Source organism: Acartia tonsa, chromosome 9 (genome assembly GCF_053477335.1).
Source record: "Acartia tonsa isolate MP-2025a chromosome 9, ASM5347733v1, whole genome shotgun sequence".
NCBI classification, from domain to species: Eukaryota; Metazoa; Arthropoda; class Copepoda; order Calanoida; family Acartiidae; genus Acartia; species Acartia tonsa.
This window is the reverse complement of record NC_137268.1, coordinates 15633271-15658376: the sequence shown is the minus strand read 5'-3', so window position 1 is coordinate 15658376 and position 25106 is coordinate 15633271. Positions and strand designations below refer to the sequence as shown.

General features: G+C 32.4%; 1 protein-coding gene across 2 annotated transcripts in view; it reads left to right on the top strand.

The window, feature by feature from the left end:
* The window catches only part of LOC145328308 (uncharacterized), a 68948-nt gene that overhangs the window by 7257 nt on the left and 36585 nt on the right, over nt 1-25106 (top strand). For both annotated transcript variants that reach the window (XR_013882418.1, XM_080171935.1), the window contains exons 2-11: nt 381-462; nt 1370-1460; nt 2964-3050; nt 8644-8777; nt 9029-9090; nt 9352-9411; nt 14740-14824; nt 17035-17066; nt 18541-18606; nt 18834-18905. Coding sequence is in view for 1 of the 2 variants with exons in the window: in XM_080171935.1 (XP_080028061.1) it covers nt 381-462; nt 1370-1460; nt 2964-3050; nt 8644-8777; nt 9029-9090; nt 9352-9411; nt 14740-14824; nt 17035-17066; nt 18541-18606; nt 18834-18905 (771 nt within the window). In the remaining variant the exon portion in view is untranslated. The remainder of the gene's footprint in view (nt 1-380; nt 463-1369; nt 1461-2963; nt 3051-8643; nt 8778-9028; nt 9091-9351; nt 9412-14739; nt 14825-17034; nt 17067-18540; nt 18607-18833; nt 18906-25106) is intronic.

The window sequence follows — 25106 nt, the reverse complement described above, 5'->3', positions numbered from 1 at the left end:
TTCCCATCACTAATTACTAGGTAATTATCCATTTGAAATTGTTAAGAGATACAGCCATTTCTAACTAGGAAATTATTCATTTATAATTGTAAAGGCATTGACTATAGGTGTCTCATGTATTAGGATTATTTTTCACAACCATAGTGGTTATAGACTTGTTATTTGCATATTTTTTTTTCTAAAATATTTCTTTGCCTGAGTAATAGTATGGCAGATGTCCTACTTTTATCCCCATAATGAATGAACCTAGGAAGATAGAAGGATTTTGGATTCATCTGTAAAAAACATCTTGGTTCACGAAAAAGAACAAAATTATTAAGCATTAATCAATAGTTTACAATATTATAGATAGGTATTAATGCGATGGATATTTGTAATAGCTCTAACCGGCTGCCCTCACCCTCGCAAGATCTGGGTGATTTACCCCTTCCCGCATTTAGGGGCACAGACAGTATTATTCAGGAATTGTAAATGATTTGATTTCATTCGCTTTCACTTAAACATTAAAAATATTAATTATTTCATGTACTGTTAAAGGTTTTTTTTTGTTATCTAGAAGTAGGTATTATTATTTATATGCTTTTGTAAGGTTGATACATTGTTTATTGTCCCGTACGCATATCTTGGAAATTGTATTTCGACCTTTCACCCAATATAAAAAAAATATCAACAGTAGAACTTCACACATGACTAGTGTAACACCTAGCGCATCACCTCGTCGTTGGGATGTAATAGTAAAGTATCCAAATCGCGCCATAACTAAAGACGTTAAAAATTTTACCTACTGATGATAGGTATGTCAGATGCGCGACATTAATAGTGAGAGCAGGGGAAATACCTTGGCTAAAAACAGGCGTACAGCTATGACTTTAGGATTGATAAGTAACCTTTTGTGATCTATATTTATACTTGAATTTTGTGACTTTATTAAAACTTATCTATATAGTTTTATATCTAATTTAGAATTGTAGTTGAAATATGATCCAATGTCGTAAATCATCACGAACATTAGATTCAACTTCTTTATTCATTCAGTAGGTAGATTATACCAATTGAAGATTCTTAAAAAATTACAGTTTTAATAACTATTAGGTACTGTTATTCTATAAAAAGAGTTTGTTCAATTTACGAGATACTGGAACTTTATTTTATATTAATAGATTTTATTATTTTTTAATAACACTAATTGCTTTATATCAAATGGACTAGGTATCTGAAGAAAGAGTTATTAAGTGAATTATGTCAAATATATGTTATATACTATTTTTTTTCAATGATATTTTTAATACCTACACCTACCCATCATTTTTTGTCTCCTTCAAATTTTTTACGTACCTAAATTTCTTAGTAATCATTTACAACTGTGCAGAAATCCGGCCTGACTAGTGGCTGGTTGGTAGGAGGAGTCCCACGGGGCGCGGGGGGACAACTACCACCCCCAGCTACCAGCATTGAAAAGGAATGTTCATATCTTTAACGTGTTAAAGAGTGATTGCGCTATTTATAATTGCTAGGTATATAGGGTAAAGCGGGGCGATCTCGGTTTTGAGGTGAAGTCGGTATTTTTTTGACCACCTTCATTAAATGACATTTTTCTCCATGTTCTAATCGACTGACAGAAAAAAACATAAAATCAAATTTGTTCCTTATTAAATTGCCTACAAAAAAGTATAAATTTTTGTGAGATGAATTTTTAGGGTACTTATTGGGTCTTAAAGTCGGACGACAAAAAATTTTTTTTTCGATTTTTTTGCTTCGGTCGGAAAAACGGTAAGTTGGACAAAAACTGGTAAGAGCTAAGGCTTAGACGTCTTCAGGGGACTTATTAAGAATCTAATAGGCTATCCATTTCCGTTTAAAACTTTAAAAAAGCTTATATAGTTTTTTCTTAAATCGACTAAAAGTGAAGCAGGGCGAATTCGGTTTTTTCACTTTTTATACTAACTTTTTCAATTTTATATAAAAAAGTGAAATTTTCGAGAAAAAAAGTCAAATTTCTCGTACTTAAAAAAAAATTATTTTTTTTTGTAGAAAAAATTGCCCGATCTTCATAATTTTTTTTGTGAATGCTCTTTATTACATTTAGCAACTTTTCTCTTTTTTTCAACTTGATTTTTAAAGAAATTTTGCTAATAGAACTAATTTTTTTTTTGGCCAAATCTATTCAAAATTGCCTGAATTTTAAGGATCAGGCCTTTAAAGTCATAAAAAGTTATTTTTTCTAGTAGTATTTTTATGTTTTTTATCAAAAAAATTTTCGAAAAAAAAAGTCAAATTTCGCGTACTTCGGAAAAATTATTTTTTTTGGTAGAAAAAATTGACCTATCTTAATAAATTTTTTTGTGCATACTCTTTATTACATTTAGCAACTTTTACCTTTTGGGCATGCTGTAATAAAATCAATACGTCATCGATTTTTCGAAGCTTGAAAATGCCCTACCGACTTCGCCTCAAGGCGGGGCGAAGTCGGTGCCGTTTTAGAGATCAATTTTGACAAACTTCCCAAAGTCCTAGGTTTACGTCCTTTTAGGACCTGATCGACTTTTCCGAGATCTTTCTACTGGTCTTGGTCCCATTTAAAAAAAATAATTTTTACGATTTGCAGGTTAAAAAAACCGAAAAATACACCGAGTTCGCCCCGCTTTACCCTAATACACATAAGACTCAGCAAAATACAATTCTTCCATATTTTAGAGTTTCCTTCTATCTTTTCTGCATACCTACCTATCAATTAAACAGTTTTGGTTTATTTTTCATTATTTTGTAAGCTTAAATTATAGTAGGAAGGAGTGATTGATAATATGGATAAAAGGCAACCATATCTTTAATTTCACGACTCCTGTCTTAAATTCCCCTCTTTGTATGCAAATGAATTGCACCTGTTTATAAGCCAAGCCTTACTACTTATACAGGCAACATCAAACGCCTGACCTAGCAGCAGTATGAACAATGACCTCTGAAGGTGGCTAATTGGCAAAGAATGGCGTCAACACACAATTTGACCTCTCTACAAGAGGAACAGTACAATGGAATGGGTGGTATGTTACCAGGTAATTATCTATCTATCTTTCTGAAGTCAATATATTCTTCTATCCATCTATGAATTGCGAGGAATGTTAACGGGTATTGTTGGGTTCTTCCACCAATTAAAAAAATGTTTTTCAATGCTCCCTCGTCATTTTCTTTGGCCTTGTGGTACCCAGAAAGTTTGTTAGTGGGTGTGTGTGTGTTTGTGTGTTCGTTACACTCATATGTACTAAATACAGAAGTACATACACAGTCTCTAAATTAACCAATAAGAAATTATATTACCTTGTAAAATTTGAATAATTTTTGTGAAATATTTTACATCTAGTTATATATCTCTTTCGGGTCTCTCAATTATTGCAAAGTAATTGAATAGAATAAAATATACCTAATGTTAAATGTATTGATGTATGGACTCATTGACATATTTGCAAATTTATCTGTTTTTACCTAATGAGTCTTATTTTTAAAAGCGAAGCTTTTCTATAATTAGGTTTAGTAAGTCTGCCCGTCCGTACATCCGTAAAGGTTAGCTCTTTTCGTTAATTTAGGAATGTTAGAGTTGTCCTATAGATTTCAAACTTTTCACGATGATTCCTTTAACAAATAGGTACAAATTAGAAAACTTAGCAACTCTATAAACGTTAGCAGAAAGTCCGTACGTCTATTATGCTGATTTGTAACTTTTTTGACAACATTTTTTGTATGATACAGGTAGTTATTAAAAAAGACATGTTAGAATTATCCTATCCATTTCAAACTTTGCATGATTATACCTACGACAGTTAAGTACAATTTAGAAAGCGTAGCAACTCTATAATCATTACCAGAAAGTCAGTACCTCCATTTAAAACCTGCTGATTTTATTTTTATAACTTTCTTGTTAAAATTAAAGGGGTCGCTTTTTTTACCACTTGAACTGTACAATATATAAAAAATAAAAAATAAATTTTGGGTTGGGATATTTTTAGTTATCAAATCTGTAACGTCATTGACTGATATCCGTTTATATTAGGTAATTCGTTTCTCTTTTTACGTTGAGTTTCTTAACAATATTTTGCTGATAACCTACATATGCTTTAGAAACCTGAAAATTTAGATATTTTTGTTAAACGTAAGAATTATATTTAATTGAATCCGTATAAAATATATTGGGGTCATGTTAATAACATACTCAATTTTCAGCAGGGATGCGTAGCCGTTTGATTTTTTATGCGGCTATGAATGAAACGGCTCCGGCTCCGACCTAAAATCAAGAAAAACCCAACAATTTTTTTCTTCTAAGTGTTATTTTTGACTTTTGAAGGTTTTAAAAGTTCAATTTTGAGAAAAATGGACTTGAAAAACTTAAAAGGAGCATTTGCACACGACAGTTACCAAATTATTTACTAAGTATATTTGCGATAACTTTTATTTAATAAATTCTTCCAATTTTTAACATTTACAAAACAGCCTGCTTTATTACTTCAAGATCCATGTCAGATCTATATAGGAAAAAAATGTCTATAAATGAGCTCAAGTTTTCCAAGTAATAAATGTTTAAAACTCATAGTGCTCCAATATTCCATAATAAACTCTCATTGGCCAAAATGATAAGACCCATTATTTTACTTTATTAAAAATAAATTCATTTTTTTCGTTTCATGTTGCTATTAACATTATATTGAAGTATTTAATTTCTTATCATAAAAAAAGAAATTTAAATTTTAAATATAGTAAAGGGGGGGGGTAAAATGTGGTGACTCGTGCCACGACATACCAGCAATTTTATTTTGGGTGCTACTCCCTTAGTTTTAGAGATAATTGGATAAAATCTTTTGGGCTGGGTCAGTAATTACCCCAACTAGAGGTATCTTTCAAAAAAAACGGCGGCGGGACCGCCGCTCCCGCCGCCCGCCGCAGTTTTCCGCCGCCACCAAAAATTTTTTTTTTTTGCATTTCTCGCCGAATTAGGCAATTTGGAATCATTTGAGACCATGTTATTTTTTTCAAAAATTTTTCCCCTTACAAGCAGCCCTGCGGGGGGACTTAGTCATTTTTTTCAAATTCTCGTATATCAAGGTATATCTTAAATACAGTACTTCTCCTGTGATTTTGAAGATATTGAAACAAAATCTTTTTAGGTTGGTAAGTAAAAAATATTTGAATTAAGAAAACGGCGGCGGGACCGCCGCTCCCGCCGTCCGCCGCCGTTTTCCGCCGCCAACAAACAAATTTTTTTTTTGCATTTCTCGCCGAATTAGGCAATTTGGAATCATTTGAGACCATGTTTTTTTTTCAAAAATTTTTCCCCTTACAAGCAGCCCTGCGGGGGGACTTAGTCATTTTTTTCAAATTCTCGTATATCAAGGTATATCTTAAATACAGTACTTCTCCTGTGATTTTGAAGATATTGAAACAAAATCTTTTTAGGTTGGTAAGTAAAAAATATTTGAATTAAGAAAACGGCGGCGGGACCGCCGCTCCCGCCGCCCGCCGCCGTTTTCCGCCGCCACCAAAAAAACCAAAAATTTTTCCGCAGCCGTACCTCTGCCATTAGTTACTGACCTACCTAAAAATATTTTGTTTCAATATCTTTTAAATCACAGGAGTACCTACCACTGAATTTAAGATATACCTTAATGTACAAAAAAGTCCCCCTGCTGCTTGTAAGGGGAAAAATTTTTGAAAAAAATAACATGGTCTCAAATGATTCCAAATTGCCTAATTCGGCGAGAAATGCAAAAAAAAAAAATTTTTGTTGGCGGCGGAAAACGGCGGCGGACGGCGGGAGCGGCGGTCCCGCCGCCGTTTTCTTAATTCAAATATTTTTTACTTACCAACCTAAAAAGATTTTGTTTCTATATCTTCAAAATCACAGGAGAAGTACTGTATTTAAGATATACCTTGATATACGAGAATTTGAAAAAAATGACTAAGTCCCCCCGCAGGGCTGCTTGTAAGGGGAAAAATTTTTGAAAAAAAAAACATGGTCTCAAATGATTCCAAATTGCCTAATTCGGCGAGAAATGCAAAAAAAAAATTTGTTTGTTGGCGGCGGAAAACGGCGGCGGACGGCGGGAGCGGCGGTCCCGCCGCCGTTTTCTTAATTCAAATATTTTTTACTTACCAACCTAAAAAGATTTTGTTTCAATATCTTCAAAATCACAGGAGAAGTACTGTATTTAAGATATACCTTGATATACGAGAATTTGAAAAAAATGACTAAGTCCCCCCGCAGGGCTGCTTGTAAGGGAAAAAATTTTTGAAAAAAATAACATGGTCTCAAATGATTCCAAATTGCCTAATTCGGCGAGAAATGCAAAAAAAAAAAAATTTTTGGTGGCGGCGGAAAACGGCGGCGGGCGGCGGGAGCGGCGGTCCCGCCGCCGTTTTTTTTTGAAAGATACCCTTAGTTGGGGTAATTACTGACCCAGCCCAAAAGATTTTATCCAATTATCTCTAAAACTAAGGGAGTAGCACCCAAAATAAAATTGCTGGTATGTCGTGGCACGAGTCACCACATTTTACCCCCCCCCTTTAAGAAAACTCTGTTTTAAAAGAATTCGATTGTAGCGACACTTCCTTTTGTGTGTTCAAATATTAAAACTAAAATTTTAATCATATCATGGTAATGTGAAAAAAATGTAATTTAAAAAAATATTTTTAAAATCATTTGAATTATTAAATATTTACTTCTTTCTTTTAGATAGTAATGGCGGGGGAGGAAAATTGATTTGTTAAGAAATAGATAAATAGATATGTACTCATAGAAAACTAGCCAATAGTGAGATAGTTATATTGAGCCAACTCTAGTAATTAACTAGCGAATACATCCCTAGAATCTAGGGGCTCTACATGAAAAGGAGTATTAAAGGACAGAGAAATAGCTTACCAAGACTTTTATATAAAAAATTAGCTTAAAACCATCCCGGGACCTATAAAAAGCTTTACTGTAAAGGAGGACCCTATCGGTTAAGCGGTTAGCGAGATCCTTCGCAACAGACTATAAAGCTTACTACTTCATGTAATATGATAAAAATCTCTTTTTTAGCTAACCCGGAGCCGTTATTTAACGAAAATAACTCTCCAGCTCTGGCTCCAGCAAAATGTGGCGGGTCCTCGGGTTCCTTGCAAGATTGTATATTGATTCTTAAAACTACAGGGAGGGGGAGTCATTGGACTGAACATTATTCTTGTACACACATTTTACAAAACAATTTCTCATTCGCTGGCTTAAAAACTATGGTTTCTTATATTAGATCAGATCGGGTTGTACAAATATTACTTATAATAGGAAATTTATATCAATGTATTTTCCATTGTCTTCTACCTTAAAATTCCTGATATAGAGATCAAAAATGAAAATTTTCAGAGTCTCTGTAAAAAAATCAAAGCTTAAAATTTTCCATGTTTGTAACTTCCAATAATCTCTATTTATTATGAATAACAAATTTTTAAGGCTTCAATTTTTTTCGTGACTCCTTAAGATTGATGTAAATATTCTCTAGAATATGACATACACGGTACACCTCAAATTAACATAGATTAAATATTTCCCATAGTAGATTAAAATTGTTGGTGAAAAGACTTTGATACTTACTATTTGTACAAATCAATCAAGATGTCAAGAAAGAAATCAAAATATTAATGCAAACTATTGAGAGATAACTTTTATTAAACCTTATGCATCAGTATTTATTTCAGTCCAATTTAATCTAAACGTTGTAAGTTCTTTTTGCTATACTTATATAAAAATAACAGGATGTCTGAGTCTGTCTGTTTGAACCGTAGTATTTGCTAACCGCTGATCCGATAATGATATGATGCTTTTCCTTTGTTGGTACTGATAGGTCCTGGGAAGGTTATAACTAGTTTAGGGGAGAGTACCACAAACCACCCAAGAATAATCGCCCTTGGTAACCCCCCCCCCCGCTAATTGTCTTATAAAATTATAAATACTAAAATTAAAATGAAAGTGTGGCAGGGTTGACTCACTTAACAACCGTCTGTCTGTCCGTTCGTGACGCTATGGGGAAAATGTGTTTCTCATCTGTTATTGAAGATTGACAGCTGATTTATTTAATAAGATTCTTATAATGTATGTGCATCTACTCTATACATTTTTGGTCCGTCTGTTTGTCGGTAATGCTTAAAAAGACAAAACCTTATTATTCAGTTAAAAAAGGCATCAGTTTTCATGAAAACTATTCTTGTTATATCTTTGTACCTTTTTGTCAATCAGACCGAACACTTTCAATTAGTTTATTTAAAAATTGTACAATATAAACGAATGAATGGTTCATGACCACAATCAGTTAGCCATCTATCTTTATATTTTTCAATAAGTTTGGATAGCTGAACATCTTTCCTTCTAACTTTCCAAGCAAATTAAGGTTCAGAGATCTAAATCCCATCCTTAAAGACATAAAGTAGTTATCCACCATTTTTAGTATTGGTATGTGGGTTGAACCAGGGTCAAACATCCTCCCTATAAGTTCGTAGCGAGCTCATAATTCCACCCCCTCAAACACGTGAAATGTAAGGGGGGATAGGTGTGGGGATTTAGTGCAAGACTAGACTATGAGGGTAACTTCCATATTACCTTGTATTGATCTGTCTCTAATTCTATTCTAGTGTTGGGACGAGGCTTGTACCGTGGTCGAACCCCGTCCTACGAGGCCCTGAAGGGGGCAGTGACAGATCTATACAGGCTGGACGATTTTAACATGGAAACTCTCGGCGAAGGATTCTTTAGCGATGTTTACAAGGTTAGATTTCTTTGATTACACAATTTTTGTTACAATGTCCTTACGGCACCTTTTTGTTGGTTAATGCATTTCCTATCTATTTCTAATATCTTTTGAGCCTGACATAGCAGTAGTTGTCTTATCTATTTAAATTGTTAATAAGAAAAAAGAATTAAAATCAAAGTTTTAAAAAACTGAATAGGTATCTATCTTATTATCTTTCTAGCTTTCTATCTATATATATATTTATCAATATACGTTTATCTATTTAGGTTGTTCATAAGACTACAGATAAAATCATGGTGCTGAAAATGAATAAATACAGAAGCAATAGGCAAGGGTGTCACATAAAATCAAGTTATTCCGCATTTAATTTTGTTATAGTAACAAGAAAATAAATAGGTATTAAGAGATCTATGGGATGGGGGGTATATTTTACCTACTCTTTTCATAACCTAAAACCTTCACAGGGGCTATTTAAACTTTGATAAGGATATCGTTCAAGATGGAAACTATTTTACCGCAGCTTTTCTGTCAATAAAATTTACTGCGATGTGAAATAAATTTAATGTGTGACACCCGTTAAAATAAATAGGAATAACTCCCTGAGAGAGATTCAACTTATGAATCGGCTTAAGCACCCTAACATTCTAAGGTAGGTTCTTACAGAAACTCTTTGTTTTATTTTTAGTATTTTAAAAACTTCTTTGTTACTTTACAAGTCGCAGTTTACTGTTCTTTTTAATTCTTTCATCTTTATTTATAAATGGTAGTGTCCTTGTTTTCATGTTATGAAAATTTTAATACACGTACTTTGCAGGCAGGGAGGGGACATTGGACTGTTTATTACACCTGTCCCCAAAGTTTTATAATAACGCTTTCTTATTCGGTAGGTTAACAACATTGGGGACTTTTCTTTGATTTTGATTTGTTAAAGCATTAAGGTGTGTGTCTAAACTTTTCAATCACAATTTGTAATTTACAGAAGGGGTAATTTTGTATTTCATCATTAGGGATGTACATCAATTTATCGGCCATTGTCTGATCCCTTTAGATCCCAGCGTACTGAAAACTAATTAAAAATATTTCAAAAATTCTTGATAACAATAAAGCTTTATTAATTACTCTATGGAAAGTGTGGTTTTTCTACATTTAGGGTAAGAAATAGACAATTGTCAAAACTTTCTCAAATAGACTGGTAAATTTGCGCTCAAAGCGTGCTTATTTTATTTATACTCCACCCTTAATTAAGGGGCGTGACTTTTACTTGACACCCCCCCCCCCCCTTGGTTGCATTAGGGGATGTGTGAGGGGGATGTTTACGTAGACCCCCTATCAAGGGGGATGTAGATTGCTATAGGGGGGCACATCCGGGGGTTTATGGCTTAATTTTGCCAGTGATTTTTTTTGAAATAATAGTTTCCAAGGATTATTAGGCATGTCTTTATATGCGTAGACTTCATATATAGTCTTCTGAAATAAGGGATTTTTTGCCTAAGGCTAAAAAATAATTTTCTCTATCATTTAAACAACTGTAAATGTCAATATTCGTTTATCGAATACTCTGAATTACTGGATAATTTCGCTACTAGATTTGTTTTATTCTTGTAGTTTTTTTTTTAAATAAACAAAAAGAATTTTCCATAATTTTCTTCAGAAAGGAATTTCCTTTGTTTACTTTCAGAAGTTTGGGACCAGAACTATCAAAGACATTTGTTTATTGACGGATTTATGGAAATTAAAACCCTTAATTTCTCATAATGAAATGGCCATATTCAATGATTTTAACCAATATCCACCAAAACTCAATTTTACACTAAAGTTCTTGTCTGTTTTTCCTACTTGTTTTTTCTGCCTTACTTATAAATCTAATATTTCTATTAAAATCCTTGTTTAATTATTTTCTAGAAAGCTTGTTTTTGTTGCCATCTCTAAACATAAAAAAACAAGGACGAAAACATTAGTAATTCATTCGTAGAGAAAAGTAACCCAATAAATGATTATTTTTTTCTTTATTTTGGAACACTTGGAATACAAGAATTTCACTTGACTTTTAATAACTTCTTACATTTGAAGTTCTATCCAACGATTTGTTGAAACTCATGAGATAAAGATAATTTGAATGAAAATGCCTTTTAGTGCTGATTTTTTCCTTTAATTTTTGATTAATTGGAAATAAAGGGTGGAAGAGTTGTTTTTTTTTCTATCCATGCGCAACCTTTGCGGGGCCTTAAACTCTAACTTCGCGAGGGGGGGGGGGGATTATCAGTGCTTGACATGCACGTAGCGGCAAAGCAACAGAATATTATGTATTTTTTTAAGTGAGAGAAGTTTGAACTAATAGAGATGTTTCTCAAAACCAAATTAATGAGCCTTGAAATGTTATTGTCTTATTGATAAAAGAATATATTATAATACCCTTGATAAGAATAGTTAAATTTCTACTAAGAGATGAAAACGATTTAAATTTTTTCAATCCTTTCAATTTTTTCTTATTTAATTTTTCTCTTATTTGTTTGAAAGGTTTTAATAACGTTTAGGATAGCTAACAGAAAATAAAGGATTTTCAGTATGGCTTCGAAACCGAATGATATCCGCTAGATTAGAACCGGTTCTCAGCCATACTGAAAACTCATTTATAGAATATTATTACAGACAATTTTAGACGAATATTAAAATTAAAATGATAAATTAATACCTTCGGGGCTATAAAATTGGGTTAAATCTCATAATTTTTTATTTTAATATCCGCAGAAAGCTTTCTATAATACTATGCTGCATATTAATATTTATTCCAAAAAATATTGATTTTAAATACTTATGAAATAGTATTTTTGTTATTTATCTAATGCATTCGTCGCTTGATTGTGAAAGAAAACTCACATAAAATTAGCAGAAAAAGAAATAGATGATGGTTGTTAGAAATGCATGATTGGCCATTTTTTTATTAACAAACTTTATTTATTACTAGCGGCTTCGCCCCTAGCCTCTAGGGGCTTTGCCCTAAGAGGTTTGATCAACCTAATTTTTGGTATTTTAGATTGAAAAAGAAAAAGTAAAAAAAAATTTTTTTTTTTTTGGGGGGGTTATTTTTCATTTTTTGGGGGGGTTGGGGGTGTCCCACCCCCCAAGAAAATAGCTTAAAACCATCACAGGACCAGTAGGTATATTCCCTGAAGAGTAGAGCCCAATCGGTTCAGTGGTTACTGAGATCTTAAGCTTCAGACGAACAGACAGACGGACAGACGGACAGACAGACAGACAGACATCGTTCTACTTTGTATTATAGATACTTTATTTACAAGAATGTTGAATTTGAAATTCGTTGATACTTACTATTCAATGTTCGTTTGTCTTACGGTCGGATTTGTAGAGCTTTTTTTAGACAGATGTTATCATCTTTGTTATCATCAGCTTCTCTAGGGAGGGAAAAGACAATGGGAGTTAAATAATTCAGAATTAATTTGACTACAGTATTATCATGCCCTATCACTGTATTTTCATCTAATTTCTTCTTTTGTAATGCAATGATAACTAATGTAGCTTGAAGAAAAATTTAAATTTTTTCCCTCGTTTATTTGGTACACCGACAAACGTCCTACCGCGACAAACGTCCTAATGCGACAAACGTCCTACGCGACAAACGTCCTACGCGACAAACGTCCTACCGCGACAAACGTCCTACTGCGACATCTCTTTAGTAAAACGTCCTAAAATTTTTCAAAAATTATGAAATAAAAAAAATCTTCCAAATTTAAGGACAAAATCCTCTAATTGTAAGAATACTTATCAATATAAAATTCAAAATGGCGATAAAACACAGGAAAATAATCTTTAACTGAAATTTATTTTTTGAATAACTTTAACCATAGGCTAAATTTTAAAAATCTGTCCGACAGTTTTCCCAAAGTCTGTGTTGGCTATCAAATGGTATGGTTTCGAACCCGATACATCCTTACATTACAAAATTCGACCTTTAAATTTTTAGGACGTTTTACTTAAGAGATGTCGCAGTAGGACGTTTGTCGCTTAGAACGTTTGTCGCGTAGGACGTTTGTCGTAGTAGTACGTTTGTCGCGGTAGGACGTTTGTCGGTGTACCGTTTATTTCCTTCATTTTATCTTATTTATCCACTATCTACCTACATATTTATCTTTACATCTTTATCTATCTATCTACTAACGGCTTTGTCCCTTGTGGCGATTTATCTTGGGATGGACTTATAGGAAGCTTCACTGTAAAAGACAACAACATATTTTCAGAGGTTAGCTTGATCCTCCCAAACAGACACACACACACATCATGTTACTTTAATAGTTCATGTTTCATATTTCATGCCATTGTTGGCTCATTATTTCTACCCTAATATATGTATATACTAGCGGCTTGGTCAATAGATTACAGTTTATAGTCCAATGTCCCCTCCCTCCCTGCAATTATCTGTGTTTCTTTTATTTGTTAATTTTTTTTATTGTTTGTATTTTTCATTTCCTAGCGGAAATAAATGTCATATCATAATGATTACACATTAGCAATGCACTGCAATACAGTGGTCCTACAAAAGTAAAACAAAAATTTTTAACAATAGCCAATGCAATTCTGATATATATACTCACCTAATGTAGAATGTTTTTTTGTTGTATAGAATTGGGTTCTAATAAATAATTTAATGATTTAAATCTTCGGATGGTTTTAAGTTATTTTTAAAGTACCTTCCAATATCGAGCCCGTAGATGCTAGGGGCGTAGCCGCTAGATTTAAGATATAAAGTAGTAAGTTTTTTATTTGTTTGTCCTCTAAGATAATGACTGAGTTTTCCATTTTTACTCTATTTTATTTCTAATTTTAATTCTTGTGATGATTTTAGGCATTTTTTCTATCCCTTCTTTACCCATTGGATTACAATGCCCCCAGATGCTAGGGGCAAAGCTGCAAGTTTTATGAAAAAATAATAATGTTATGTAAATGTTATTTTTAAGTATAAAATATGTCAATTAATTACAGAACAAAATATTTTAATTAGAAATTTGATTTTAAAAATTATTTTGTTTAACCGTCCATAGCTAACAAATAATTTTATTGTTCCTTTGTTTTCTTGTTTAATATTTTTATTTTATGTTGATAATTTTATCGTTAAATTATTCTAATAGATATAAAATATCTAGATAAGTAAATCTAAATTAGCTAATAGGAAAACAGTGGAGAAATATCTGGCCATATTATTGGTCAGAAAGTGTAAATATTTTAGTACAAAAAGGCCGTTATTTTTTAATGGTTATGCATGGATTTAAAAATTGTAAAGAAACAATGAAGTCACATTTATTTTAAATAACGAACTAAATAGGACTGACGTACGGACATTAATTTATTTTAGAAAAGCTAATCAATTATGAATATTTATATACTTGTTTTCATAAAATTTAGTGAACTTTTACGTAATTTTTTAATATTTTACATGTTTCCTATAACCTATTGTTTTTTTCTTTGGTTAGAAAAGCGTTTTTCTGTGTGATAATCGCTAGAAAATAAATGAAAATTACTTAGGAGTTCGAAAATGTACGCAGGTTCAAAAGCCGAAGTTCAGAGGCAAATAACCACTAAAATTCTACTTATAAAAGATGAATTAACTTATGATTTGGGTTTATAAATACAACTATCTATCCTAGATTTAAGCTGTCTATGTTTAGGAAGGACAAAAACATCATCAATTTTAGATATCTAATTCTACATAACTAGCTATCAATCTATCTTTCTATCTTCATAACTTACTATCTATCTATCCTAAATTTGTTGTTGTCTGTTATTTATCTAACTAGGTATCCAACTATCTTTCCATCTTACTTTCTATCTATCCTAGGTTTGAGGCTGTCTGGGTACACGAAGGACGATAATATTACCTCACTTGAATCATATTAGTTATTTATATATCTTTCCTTCTATCTATCTTTCTATGTCATCAAACTATCTATTCTATCTATCCAAGGTTTGAAGCTGTCTGTGTACATGAAGGACAATTACATGCCCTAACAGAATATATATCTGGTGGAAACTTGGAACAACTAGTTAAGGTAAGGATAATGTTTTTTATCCTATTAATTAAAGTAGTAAGGCTTTTTTTTTGTCAGAAGGTAAAGGTCTCAGAAATTGATGCTCAAAATAAATGAATTTCTTGGGGTGGTTTTAGACTATTTTCCTCACTTTCTCATCCTCTTCTAGAGCCTTGGCGGCAAAGTGACTAGACCTATTAGATAAAGTAGTAAGGTTTATATGTCTGCTCCTATAGATAACTTATTGTACAAAGTGTGTTAAGTCTGAACGTGATATCTCTCTGTTTGACAAGAATTCAGTTATCTAAAGGAATAAGACAATGGCCGATAAATAAAATTGTAGATTACAATAAGCGATTGAAACGTTTGGACACTAAACTTCATGAACCAACCAATTAAAATTGAACAAAAGTCTCCAAAGTTGTTTAGTTAGCCAACGAATAACATTATTTTAAAACTTTAGGGACTAGTGTAAAAAACAGATCAATGTCCCTTCCCCTCCTTGCAAGAAATTTAGTTTTTCTTGGAAAATTTATCCTTTAGGTTTCTTTGAACAAATTCTGGTTAAACCTTGATGAAATTAAAATCTTTCCACGGATAATGAAAAGTTGTCTGAATACTTCATTTTGATATAAATAGGTTAAAACCACCCTAGATGACATCATGTGAAGGCCTCAATTGGAAAACTGAACTTTTCAGTGGTTTGCGAGATCCTTAAAGACAAATTAAATAACCAGGGTTTCGGATCCGGATCTGGATCCGGATCCGCAAGGATCCGCATATTTTTGGGTCCAAGGATCCGGATCCTTGGACTCAAAAAAATGCGGAAAAAATGGAAAAATCTACCTAAATTTATATAAAATCTCAGACATTCTCTTGGTGAGAGCCAATCTTTAAGGTTTAGGGTCAGACTTGAAAATTAAAAGTAATTTTGACTTCGAATTAAAGAATAAATATTTTTGAAAAATTTGGTGATTTTATTTTTATTGTCAAGGATCCGGATCCGGATCCGCATCCGGATCCGCACTGACCCAATTTGGAGGATCCGGATCCGGATCCGGATCCGCAAAAAATCAATGCGGATCCGAAACCCTGTAAATAACCTTACTTTGTCTAACAGGATAGGATTAAGAATATTTGGGAATAGTCCCTTTCGTAACATCGCCCCATAAGGGGCGATTCGTCGTATTTTTAAAATGGCTTTTTATAGGTTATTTTAGGTTATGTTATGTTATATTGGGTTATGTGATTGCAGGGTTAGGTAATTGGCCCCGTAGGGGTTAGAAATAGGAGAAAAACTACAGTGAAAAATACGAAGAATAAGGTGCGATGTTACGAAAGGGACTATACCCGAATATTGTAACAACAAAATTCTTGTGTACCAACAAATTAAATTCTTTATTTTAAACAAAATTAATCAAAATAAATTTGGTTTAAGCCAGTTCCCATTCTGTACTATAGCTGGAAACTTTTTTTTAAAATCGAAGATACTCTACATTTAGGCTAGGTTCGTTCGACCTAAAAAATTTTGTCTAAAAATGTAAGAAGACCAATATTAAGCAACCTTTTTTTAACGTAATATCTTAATAGATTTTTACGATTTATTTTTGTTCATACTTTTAAATTATGATAAATATTAAATAAATGTTTACTCTGCATTAGTTGTTGCTCGTTCGTACGTCTCACTGTTTTATTTGTGAAGCTTTGCTTTTATCAATGTTGTCAACCTTTTTGGGATTATATTACGAGAATATTTTTGCCTCAATTTACCTTAAGATTAAAAATTGAAAGATATTAAATTTCTGTACGGCCAATTTAAACAAATCTTGATGTATTGTTCATAGAAGAGGGTGTTTTTATAGAACTTGGGTACCATGATAATTTAAAGCCCAATGTACTTTCCCTCGCTGGTTAATTTAAATTTTTAAATTGGACTGAAGGCCCTTAAAGTGATTTTAAAGAATGAGGGGGAAATTGACCCTCCACTTTCGATATCAGCTTCAAAAAGAAAACTCACTCAAAGCTTCTTCTGGACTTAAAAGAGAACCATATCGGTTCAACGGTTAGCGAGATCCTTTGTTTTTTAAAGCTATTTAGGATGATCCTAGATATACGAGATGGTAATTGGAGAATTACGAGATCTACAAATGAATCATACCTCCCTCTCTAAAATCTTCCAAAATTAATTTTAAAAATCTACCAAATTTCCTAACAAGATATTTTCTCTTTAGGATTCATCAAGGGACCTCCCATGGACATCCAGGCAAAAAATCAAAATGTTGATATTTTTTAGTAGCATTGCTTCTTCATATCTTGTCTTGTCCAGTTGTAATAAACAAAATTTCCCCCGTTTGTGTATTAAAATAATTAGTGTCGTTTAGAAATTGCTAGTTTGCGCAACCTAATCAAAATTAAAATATTCCCTAAGCCAGTCATTCCTAAAAACATTTCTATTTCACCTAACTTGCAATAAAATAAAAATTTGGACAAAAATTAATAAATGACTGTGCATTATTCCCTTTTTCTATGTTTCATAATTTTTCTACCTTTTCACCGAATGATAATATCTTTTCTTTATTGGTTTAGAGTGTAGCAACTAACAAAATTATTAACATATGCTTATAATATTTTTTTCTTCTGTAAAAAAGCTTTAGACTCACCCAATACCAATAAAAAAAATCACTTGCGATTACGAGAACTTGTTTCAAAGGGCGATTTCACTTGGAAGGGTAGAGGTACCTTTCATAAAATAGCTATAAACTTTCCCTGAACATTAAAGCTTGAATAGGAGAACCATATTGATCTAGCCAGCGGTTAGCAAGATCCTTAGTTACTCACAGCCAGACTTACAGACACACAGACAGATTTCTTGTTACATTATCTCAGTAATAATAATGCTGCCATGTCAATATTTCTTATTTACTCAATCAAGTGTCTGAGATCTTAATGGGCAGGAATACTAACATACCTTCAACTAGCTACTTAAACTTTAGTTTGAGGACAACAATCTATAGATTATTTTTATGAATGTTGTCATCCTTGTTTAATTATTTCTTATCTAACTATTTCTACCTTTTATCTGAATAGGAATTATGCAACCTTATCAATATTCATTAATTACGCAATCAAGTGTTTTGGACAGACATACATAAATACTCCCCAGCTACTGTAGTATGAAGAAAATCTTTATATTTTATGGATGTTTTCATCCTTTATTGTTTCTTATACAACTATTTCTAGCTTTTATCCAAATAAGAATTATGCAAATTTATCAATATTTCTAATTTACATAATAAAAAGCAAAAGACACGCTTTTGATTTATTTCAAACTAGTGGTTAGGCCCCTAGAGGCCTTTAGAGGCACTTAATGGAGAGGATATTTTCTATGAGTTTCATGTAAGGTTCGAGGTGCTCTCACAAAAAATAGTTTAAGTTATAAACCTAAACCTTTCTTGAGCCTATAAGAAGCTTCACTGTAAAGTAGAAATATGTCGTTCTAGTGGTTAGCTTGAACTTAAGACATACGAACAGATTTCCTATTATTTTTATAAAAGCATGAAGAAACAAACTAAACATAAGAGTTTACCTTTAGAACTTTATCTTATATTCTTGGATCTTATTAAAATTCATTGATGTTTATGCTGTATTAAACAAAGATTTAAGAGTCGAGATTAAAAAGTATAAAATTTATGGATATAATGGACAAAATTTATTAAACATTTTGATTTTGCCAACAGGATGGAATTATCACTACATATCGCTAAGGGTCTTATGTATCTAAACAGTCAAGGATTTTTTCATAGGTAATGTATATAGATAGATAGATATATAGGTAGATTAGATATATACACAGAGTATTCCTACAATATATTTCTAAGGGTCTTACGTTTTTAGAAAGACGAGGTTTATTTCATTGATGATATGAAAAGTTAAATAGATTGCTAAACAGATATATATCCATTGAATAGATATGTTTCTAAGCCACACTGGAAACATTATTCCTTAAATAATGTTTTTTTGTATTGTTTAGGGATCTTACATCAAAGAATATTCTAATCAAGAAAGACACCATGAGCTATAGTAGGAGAGCTGAATATTTAAGGTAAGCCCAGGGATACAAGGGATAAGAAAATATTCTAATCTAGAATAATAACATGAGCTATAGTAGGAGAGCTGAATATTTAAGGTAAGCTCAGGGATACAAGGGATAAGATAATATTCTAATCTAGAATAATAACATGAGCTATAGTAGGAGAGCTGAATATTTAAGGTAAGCCCAGGGATACAAGGGATAAGATAATATTCTAATCTAGAAATATAACATGAGCTATAGTAGGAGAGCTGAATATTTAAGGTAAGCTCAGGGATACAAGGGATAAGATAATATTCTAATCTAGAATTATAACATGAGCTATAGTAGGAGAGCTGAATATTTAAGGTAAGCCCAGGGATACAAGGGATAAGATAATATTCTAATCTAGAAATATAACATGAGCTATAGTAGGAGAGCTGAATATTTAAGGTAAGCTCAGGGATACAAGGGATAAGATAATATTCTAATCTAGAATAATAACATGAGCTATAGTAGGAGAGCTGAATATTTAAGGTAAGCCCAGGGATACAAGGGATAAGATAATATTCTAATCTAGAAATATAACATGAGCTATAGTAGGAGAGCTGAATATTTAAGGTAAGCTCAGGGATACAAGGGATAAGATAATATTCTAATCTAGAATTATAACATGAGCTATAGTAGGAGAGCTGAATATTTAAGGTAAGCCCAGGGATACAAGGGATAAGATAATATTCTAATCTAGAAATATAACATGAGCTATAGTAGGAGAGCTGAATATTTAAGGTAAGCTCAGGGATACAAGGGATAAGATAATATTCTAATCTAGAATTATAACATGAGCTATAGTAGGAGAGCTGAATATTTAAGGTAAGCCCAGCGATACAAGACACCGGTGTCCTGGATAGGAAACAGGTTTTTTTGAGTTACGTATGACAAGAGCTATATTTTTATGACCGGGCGTGTATGACAGTTCAGCACATAACTTTCATTAAATCACAGCTGATCATTTTTGTGAGAAAATTAGATTTGAAAATTTCAAGTTCAATTTTCACCCACTAGGAGTTACCGCATAATCCTGACAAGAAAAGCAAAGATTATTTATTTAAAATTTTGAACAACTTTGCTTTTATAAAGTTCTTCATAAAACCACTCCTAAATTGAGTTAATTATTGGCCATTTTTATCAATTGCTTTGCAAAGGTCACGGAAATTCAGCCCTAAATAAATCATATAGAGAGAGGTTTTATGACAGACTTTATAAAAGCAAAGTTGTTCAAAATTTTAAATAAATAATCTTTGCTTTTCTTGTCAGGATTATGCGGTAACTCCTAGTGGGTGAAAATTGAACTTGAAATTTTCAAATCTAATTTTCTCACAAAAATGATCAGCTGTGATTTAATGAAAGTTATGTGCTGAACTGTCATACACGCCCGGTCATAAAAATATAGGTCTTGTCATACGTAACTCAAAAAAACCTGTTTCCTATCCAGGACACCGGTGAAGAGATAGGATAATATTCTAATCTAGAATTATAACATAAGTTATAGTAGGAGAGCTGAATATTTAAGGTAAGCCCAAGGATACAAGGGATAAGATAATATTCTAATCTAGAATTATAACATAAGTTATAGTAGGAGAGCTGAATATTTAAGGTAAGCCCAGGGATACAAGGGATAAGATAATATTCTAATCTAGAATTATAACATGAGTTATAGTAGGAGAGCTGAATATTTAAGGTAAGCCCAGGGATACAAGGGATAAGATAATATTCTAATCTAGAATAATAACATGAGCTATAGTAGGAGAGCTGAATATTTAAGGTAAGCCCAGGGATACAAGAGATAAGACATTTTACAATTCATTGTAATGTGGAAAATCTATTCAACCAAGTATCATTATGAAAGGATTTTTTTTGTAGAATCTCCTAAGTCGGGGGGAGGGGAGCCTATAGGGGGATTTAAACCATATTGGACCAATATGTAACTTCCCTGTACTGTGGTTTACGAGATCTTAGTGTATATATACATTAGGGTGGGTTCATATCGTAATTAGACAAAGAGGGATATGCAACAGATAAAATTAACCTTAAAAACATTTCTGATCGAAAAAGAATATTAAAAAATTGAGTTTTAGAACGCGACCACTAAAAAATATATTTCATTACTTATTAATATGCAAAGACGACATTCAAAAATTTTTTTGAATCAGAACTATGGCTTCATGGTGCTCCCTGGAAAGGCCTTGAGGAGCTGAATCAGTAACTTTTGTCCGTTTCAAAATATCTCGTTCCTAACCTTAGAAATCACTAAAAACCACAATTTATTAAGGTTTATTGAGAATTATCTAATTTGTAGAGGTTTTTTAGATTTTCTCAGGCTAGGAACGAGATTTTTTGAAACGGTCAAAAGTTCCTGATTCTACTTCTCAATGCCTTTCCTGGGAGCACCATGAAGCCATAGTTCTGACTCAAAAAAAAAATTGACTCCCATTTACAAATAGCTATACAATTGAATGTCTGGTCGTCAGCGGTTTTAAGACGTAGGATAAATTTTAAATCATCCAGAGGTGTATTATACTCATACAAATCATTTGCAGATCCCCGCTTTGGCCTCAGAAAAAAATGTCCAAAATCGACCCACCCTAATATACATAGAGAGAGTTAGACAAAGAAATAAGTGTCAGGGATGTATATTTCCTGATAATGTCTCACCTCATTAGGAAGAGAAAATGACTGACAGTTCTTAAGCTCTTATAAGGCAGAATCACGACATATTACCATTGTTAGGTTCTTAATGATAATAAGAAAATGCTGATTAATTTAGTAATAGTGGGGTAATAGTAGAGTGGTAATAGAGGAGTGGTAATAGAGGAGGTGAAAAAACTGTTCCAATCCTGAGCTTTAGGAATCTGACATTATTGATTATCTGAAAGTACAAGACTTTCAGTAATTGAGAAAAAATTAGGGGGGGTATGCTCAGGAGTGAAAATAGTTTATGTAGGCTTGCTTTGCTTCTCATGGGTGTGCCTCTGGTCATCTAAAATAAGAACATTTATAATGTACATATAGTACAATAAGTACACATCTTATTTACTCAAAATATAGGATTAAGTACAGCCTAATTATTATTGCTGATTTGATTATTTTCAAAAATAAAGTTAATTAATCTTGGAAATTGCAATATGAAGAGAACAATATTGTCCATAAGTAGCGCAGTAAATACAGTACATAAGAAAAGAATCCATACTACATACGCACAAAAGAACAATCATACATTAAAGTAAAACAATACCTAGAGGGAGAAAGGTGTTAATTAACTGTATGTCCCCACCCCGTGGACCTTATGCCGACTTTCAATTGGGTCTTTGAATATCATCTAATAGCGTCGCAAATATATAAAAGCTAAGTCGCAACATCAGAGCAGACGAAAAAGGTCCCCAACATTGGATCCAGGTAGTACTCTGGATAGCATCTATATTGATCTATACTCATACATTTTTTAATTTTACAACAAAAGGAATAAAAAGGGAACTATCCACGAACGAGAGCAAGTGATTCTAAGCACCTTCCAGCATTGATCCATAGCATTTTTTAGTGAATATACTAGGTTTATGTTTAATATTTGATTTATCGACTAAAAAGTTAGGTTTCACCATAGTTTTATATGAGAATAAAAGTAAAGCATTTTTGGGTGCAATATCATCAAATGTTTTAATGAGTTCAAACTGTTTTTTAAAAGCTCAACTCAACAAAGCATTTAATGATATTTTATCAAAAAACGATTTACATTTCAAAGTTTTTTTTCATATAAAACCATGGAAATCTCAGCCTTTTAGACGATAGACCAAATATAAAGTATATTCTAGTGATGGAAATCCGGAATCCGGATTTCCATTATCCGCCCAATTTTTGGCCAATTTTGGAATCCGAATCCGGAATCCGTTTTTTATAGCGGATTCCGGATTCTAAATTGGTAGGCTAAAATTACCGTCTTGAGTTTATTATTGCAACTCCCTCTTTTTGAAGGGAAAGATCACCCCCCCCCCTCAACACACCACCCCCATTTCTTCCCACATAAACCACAAAGTTGATATACCAGCTGGTAACACAAAGCTCTCATTGTCAGGCCAGCGATCATGTGATGAGCTGTTCAATTCCAAGAGCTCAGATTGGACAGCCAACGATCACGTGATGAAGTGTAATCCACTCACCATCAACTAAGCCCTCTAATTGGCTTTACAGTGATCACATGACAGAAAAACCAAGCACTTTTTTAGGACATACGTAGCACTTAAATTTTTTTCTACATAACAAATTTTAATAATTACTAATGTGATGTAGATGTTTTAGTTATGCTGGAAGTCAACACTTTAAACAAATCAAGGCTTCAACCAAGTAACATAAAGTGTGTTACTTTTTTTTATGTTTCATTATTATTTGGTCACAACTTGGTCAAAAATGCTCACAAATCAGACCTTTTTCGACCAAAGATACTCAAATAGTTCCTTTACAAGCCCAATCAATCAGTTTTAAGATATCTTTATATTTCAAGAAAAATTTATGAAAATACTAAAAAAACAGCAAATTTGGGTGTTACCTTTTATATGCACAGATACCATAAAATCAACAGAAAAAATACTTATTTTTACTTTTCTGTCATTTTTAAAGTTTGTTTCTGTTAAATTGGCTATTCTTGAAGGGATTTATGCATTGAAATATACTGAAACATAATATTGGGCAGAAATTAATGTATTTCAAAGAAAGAAATTTTGGAAAATAAGAAATTCGACCTCTATCACTTCAGAGGACAGCTGCCAACCTCCAGTTGACAGGATATAGTTAAATACTTGTTAGCAATAATAATTAGCCCAAAAAGTAAAACAAAAATTTTTTTAATATGGTAAAAAAATGATAATCTAAATCTTAATTTTGGGGATGATGATCTTAAAGACGCTCTTGCTGTTGGTGATGATGACCCAGATGGTATCCAAATACATGAGCATTATGACAACTTATCTATTAAACTATGGTCTGATTTTTGTATTTGTAGCATTCTCCAATCAAGAGAAATCCCAAAACATACAATTTTGGTTTTTAAATTCTCCAATTCATAAGGTAAATATAGTAGTTTTTAAAAGATGGTTATATTTCTTGTTACAACTTTTAATTGGAGGCTGCTACAAATACAAAAATTGGACCATAGTTCAATAGATGAGTTGTCATAATGCTCATGTACTTGGATACGATCTGGGCCATCATCACCACCAGTAAAAGCGTCCTTCAGATCATCATCCCCAAAATTAAGATTTAGATTATAATTTTTTACCAAATTAAAAAACTTTTTGTTTTACTTTTTGGGCTAATTATTATTGCTAACAATTATTAAACTATATCCTGTCAACTGGAGGTTGGCAGCTGTCCTCTGAAGTGATAGAGGTCGAATTTCTTATTTTTAAAATGTTCTTTCTTTGAAATACATTAATTTCTGCCCAATATTATGTTTCAGTATATTTCAATGCATAAATCCCTTCAAGAATAGCCAATTTAACAGAAACAAACTTTAAAAATGACAGAAAAGTAAAAATAAGTATTTTTTCTGTTGATTTTATGGTATCTGTGCATATAAAAGGTAACACCCAAATTTGCTGTTTTTTTAGTATTTTCATAAATTTTTCTTGAAATATAAAGATATCTTAAAACTGATTGATTGGGCTTGAAAAGGAACTATTTGAGTATCTTTGGTCGAAAAAGGTCTGATTTGTGAGCATTTTTGACAAAGTTGTGACCAAATAATAATAAAACATAAAATAAAGTAACACACTTTAGTAATAAATTAACGAAAAAAGCTATCCCTCTGTGACGGACGGCTTTTAAAATACTGCTAGAATCCGGAATCCGAATCTGGAATCCGCCAAAAATAAGAATCCGGAATCCGCAAGAATCTGTCAATTTTTTTTAAGGATTCCTTAAGAATCCGGAATCCGAATCCGGCCCAAAAATTCAACGGATTTCCATCCCTAGTATATTCACTAAAAGAATACTATGGAGCAATACTGGAAGGTGCTTAGAATCACTTGCTCTCGTTTGTGGATAGTTCCCTTTAAGTCAAAGTGTAGTCCGACTATTAATGTCGAGTTAAGTTAAAACATGATCATGGAAATCTACTTAAAAATGTCCAACTTTTGAAATTACTTGTAAAGACGGACGGACAGACTTATCCTAATTATTTAG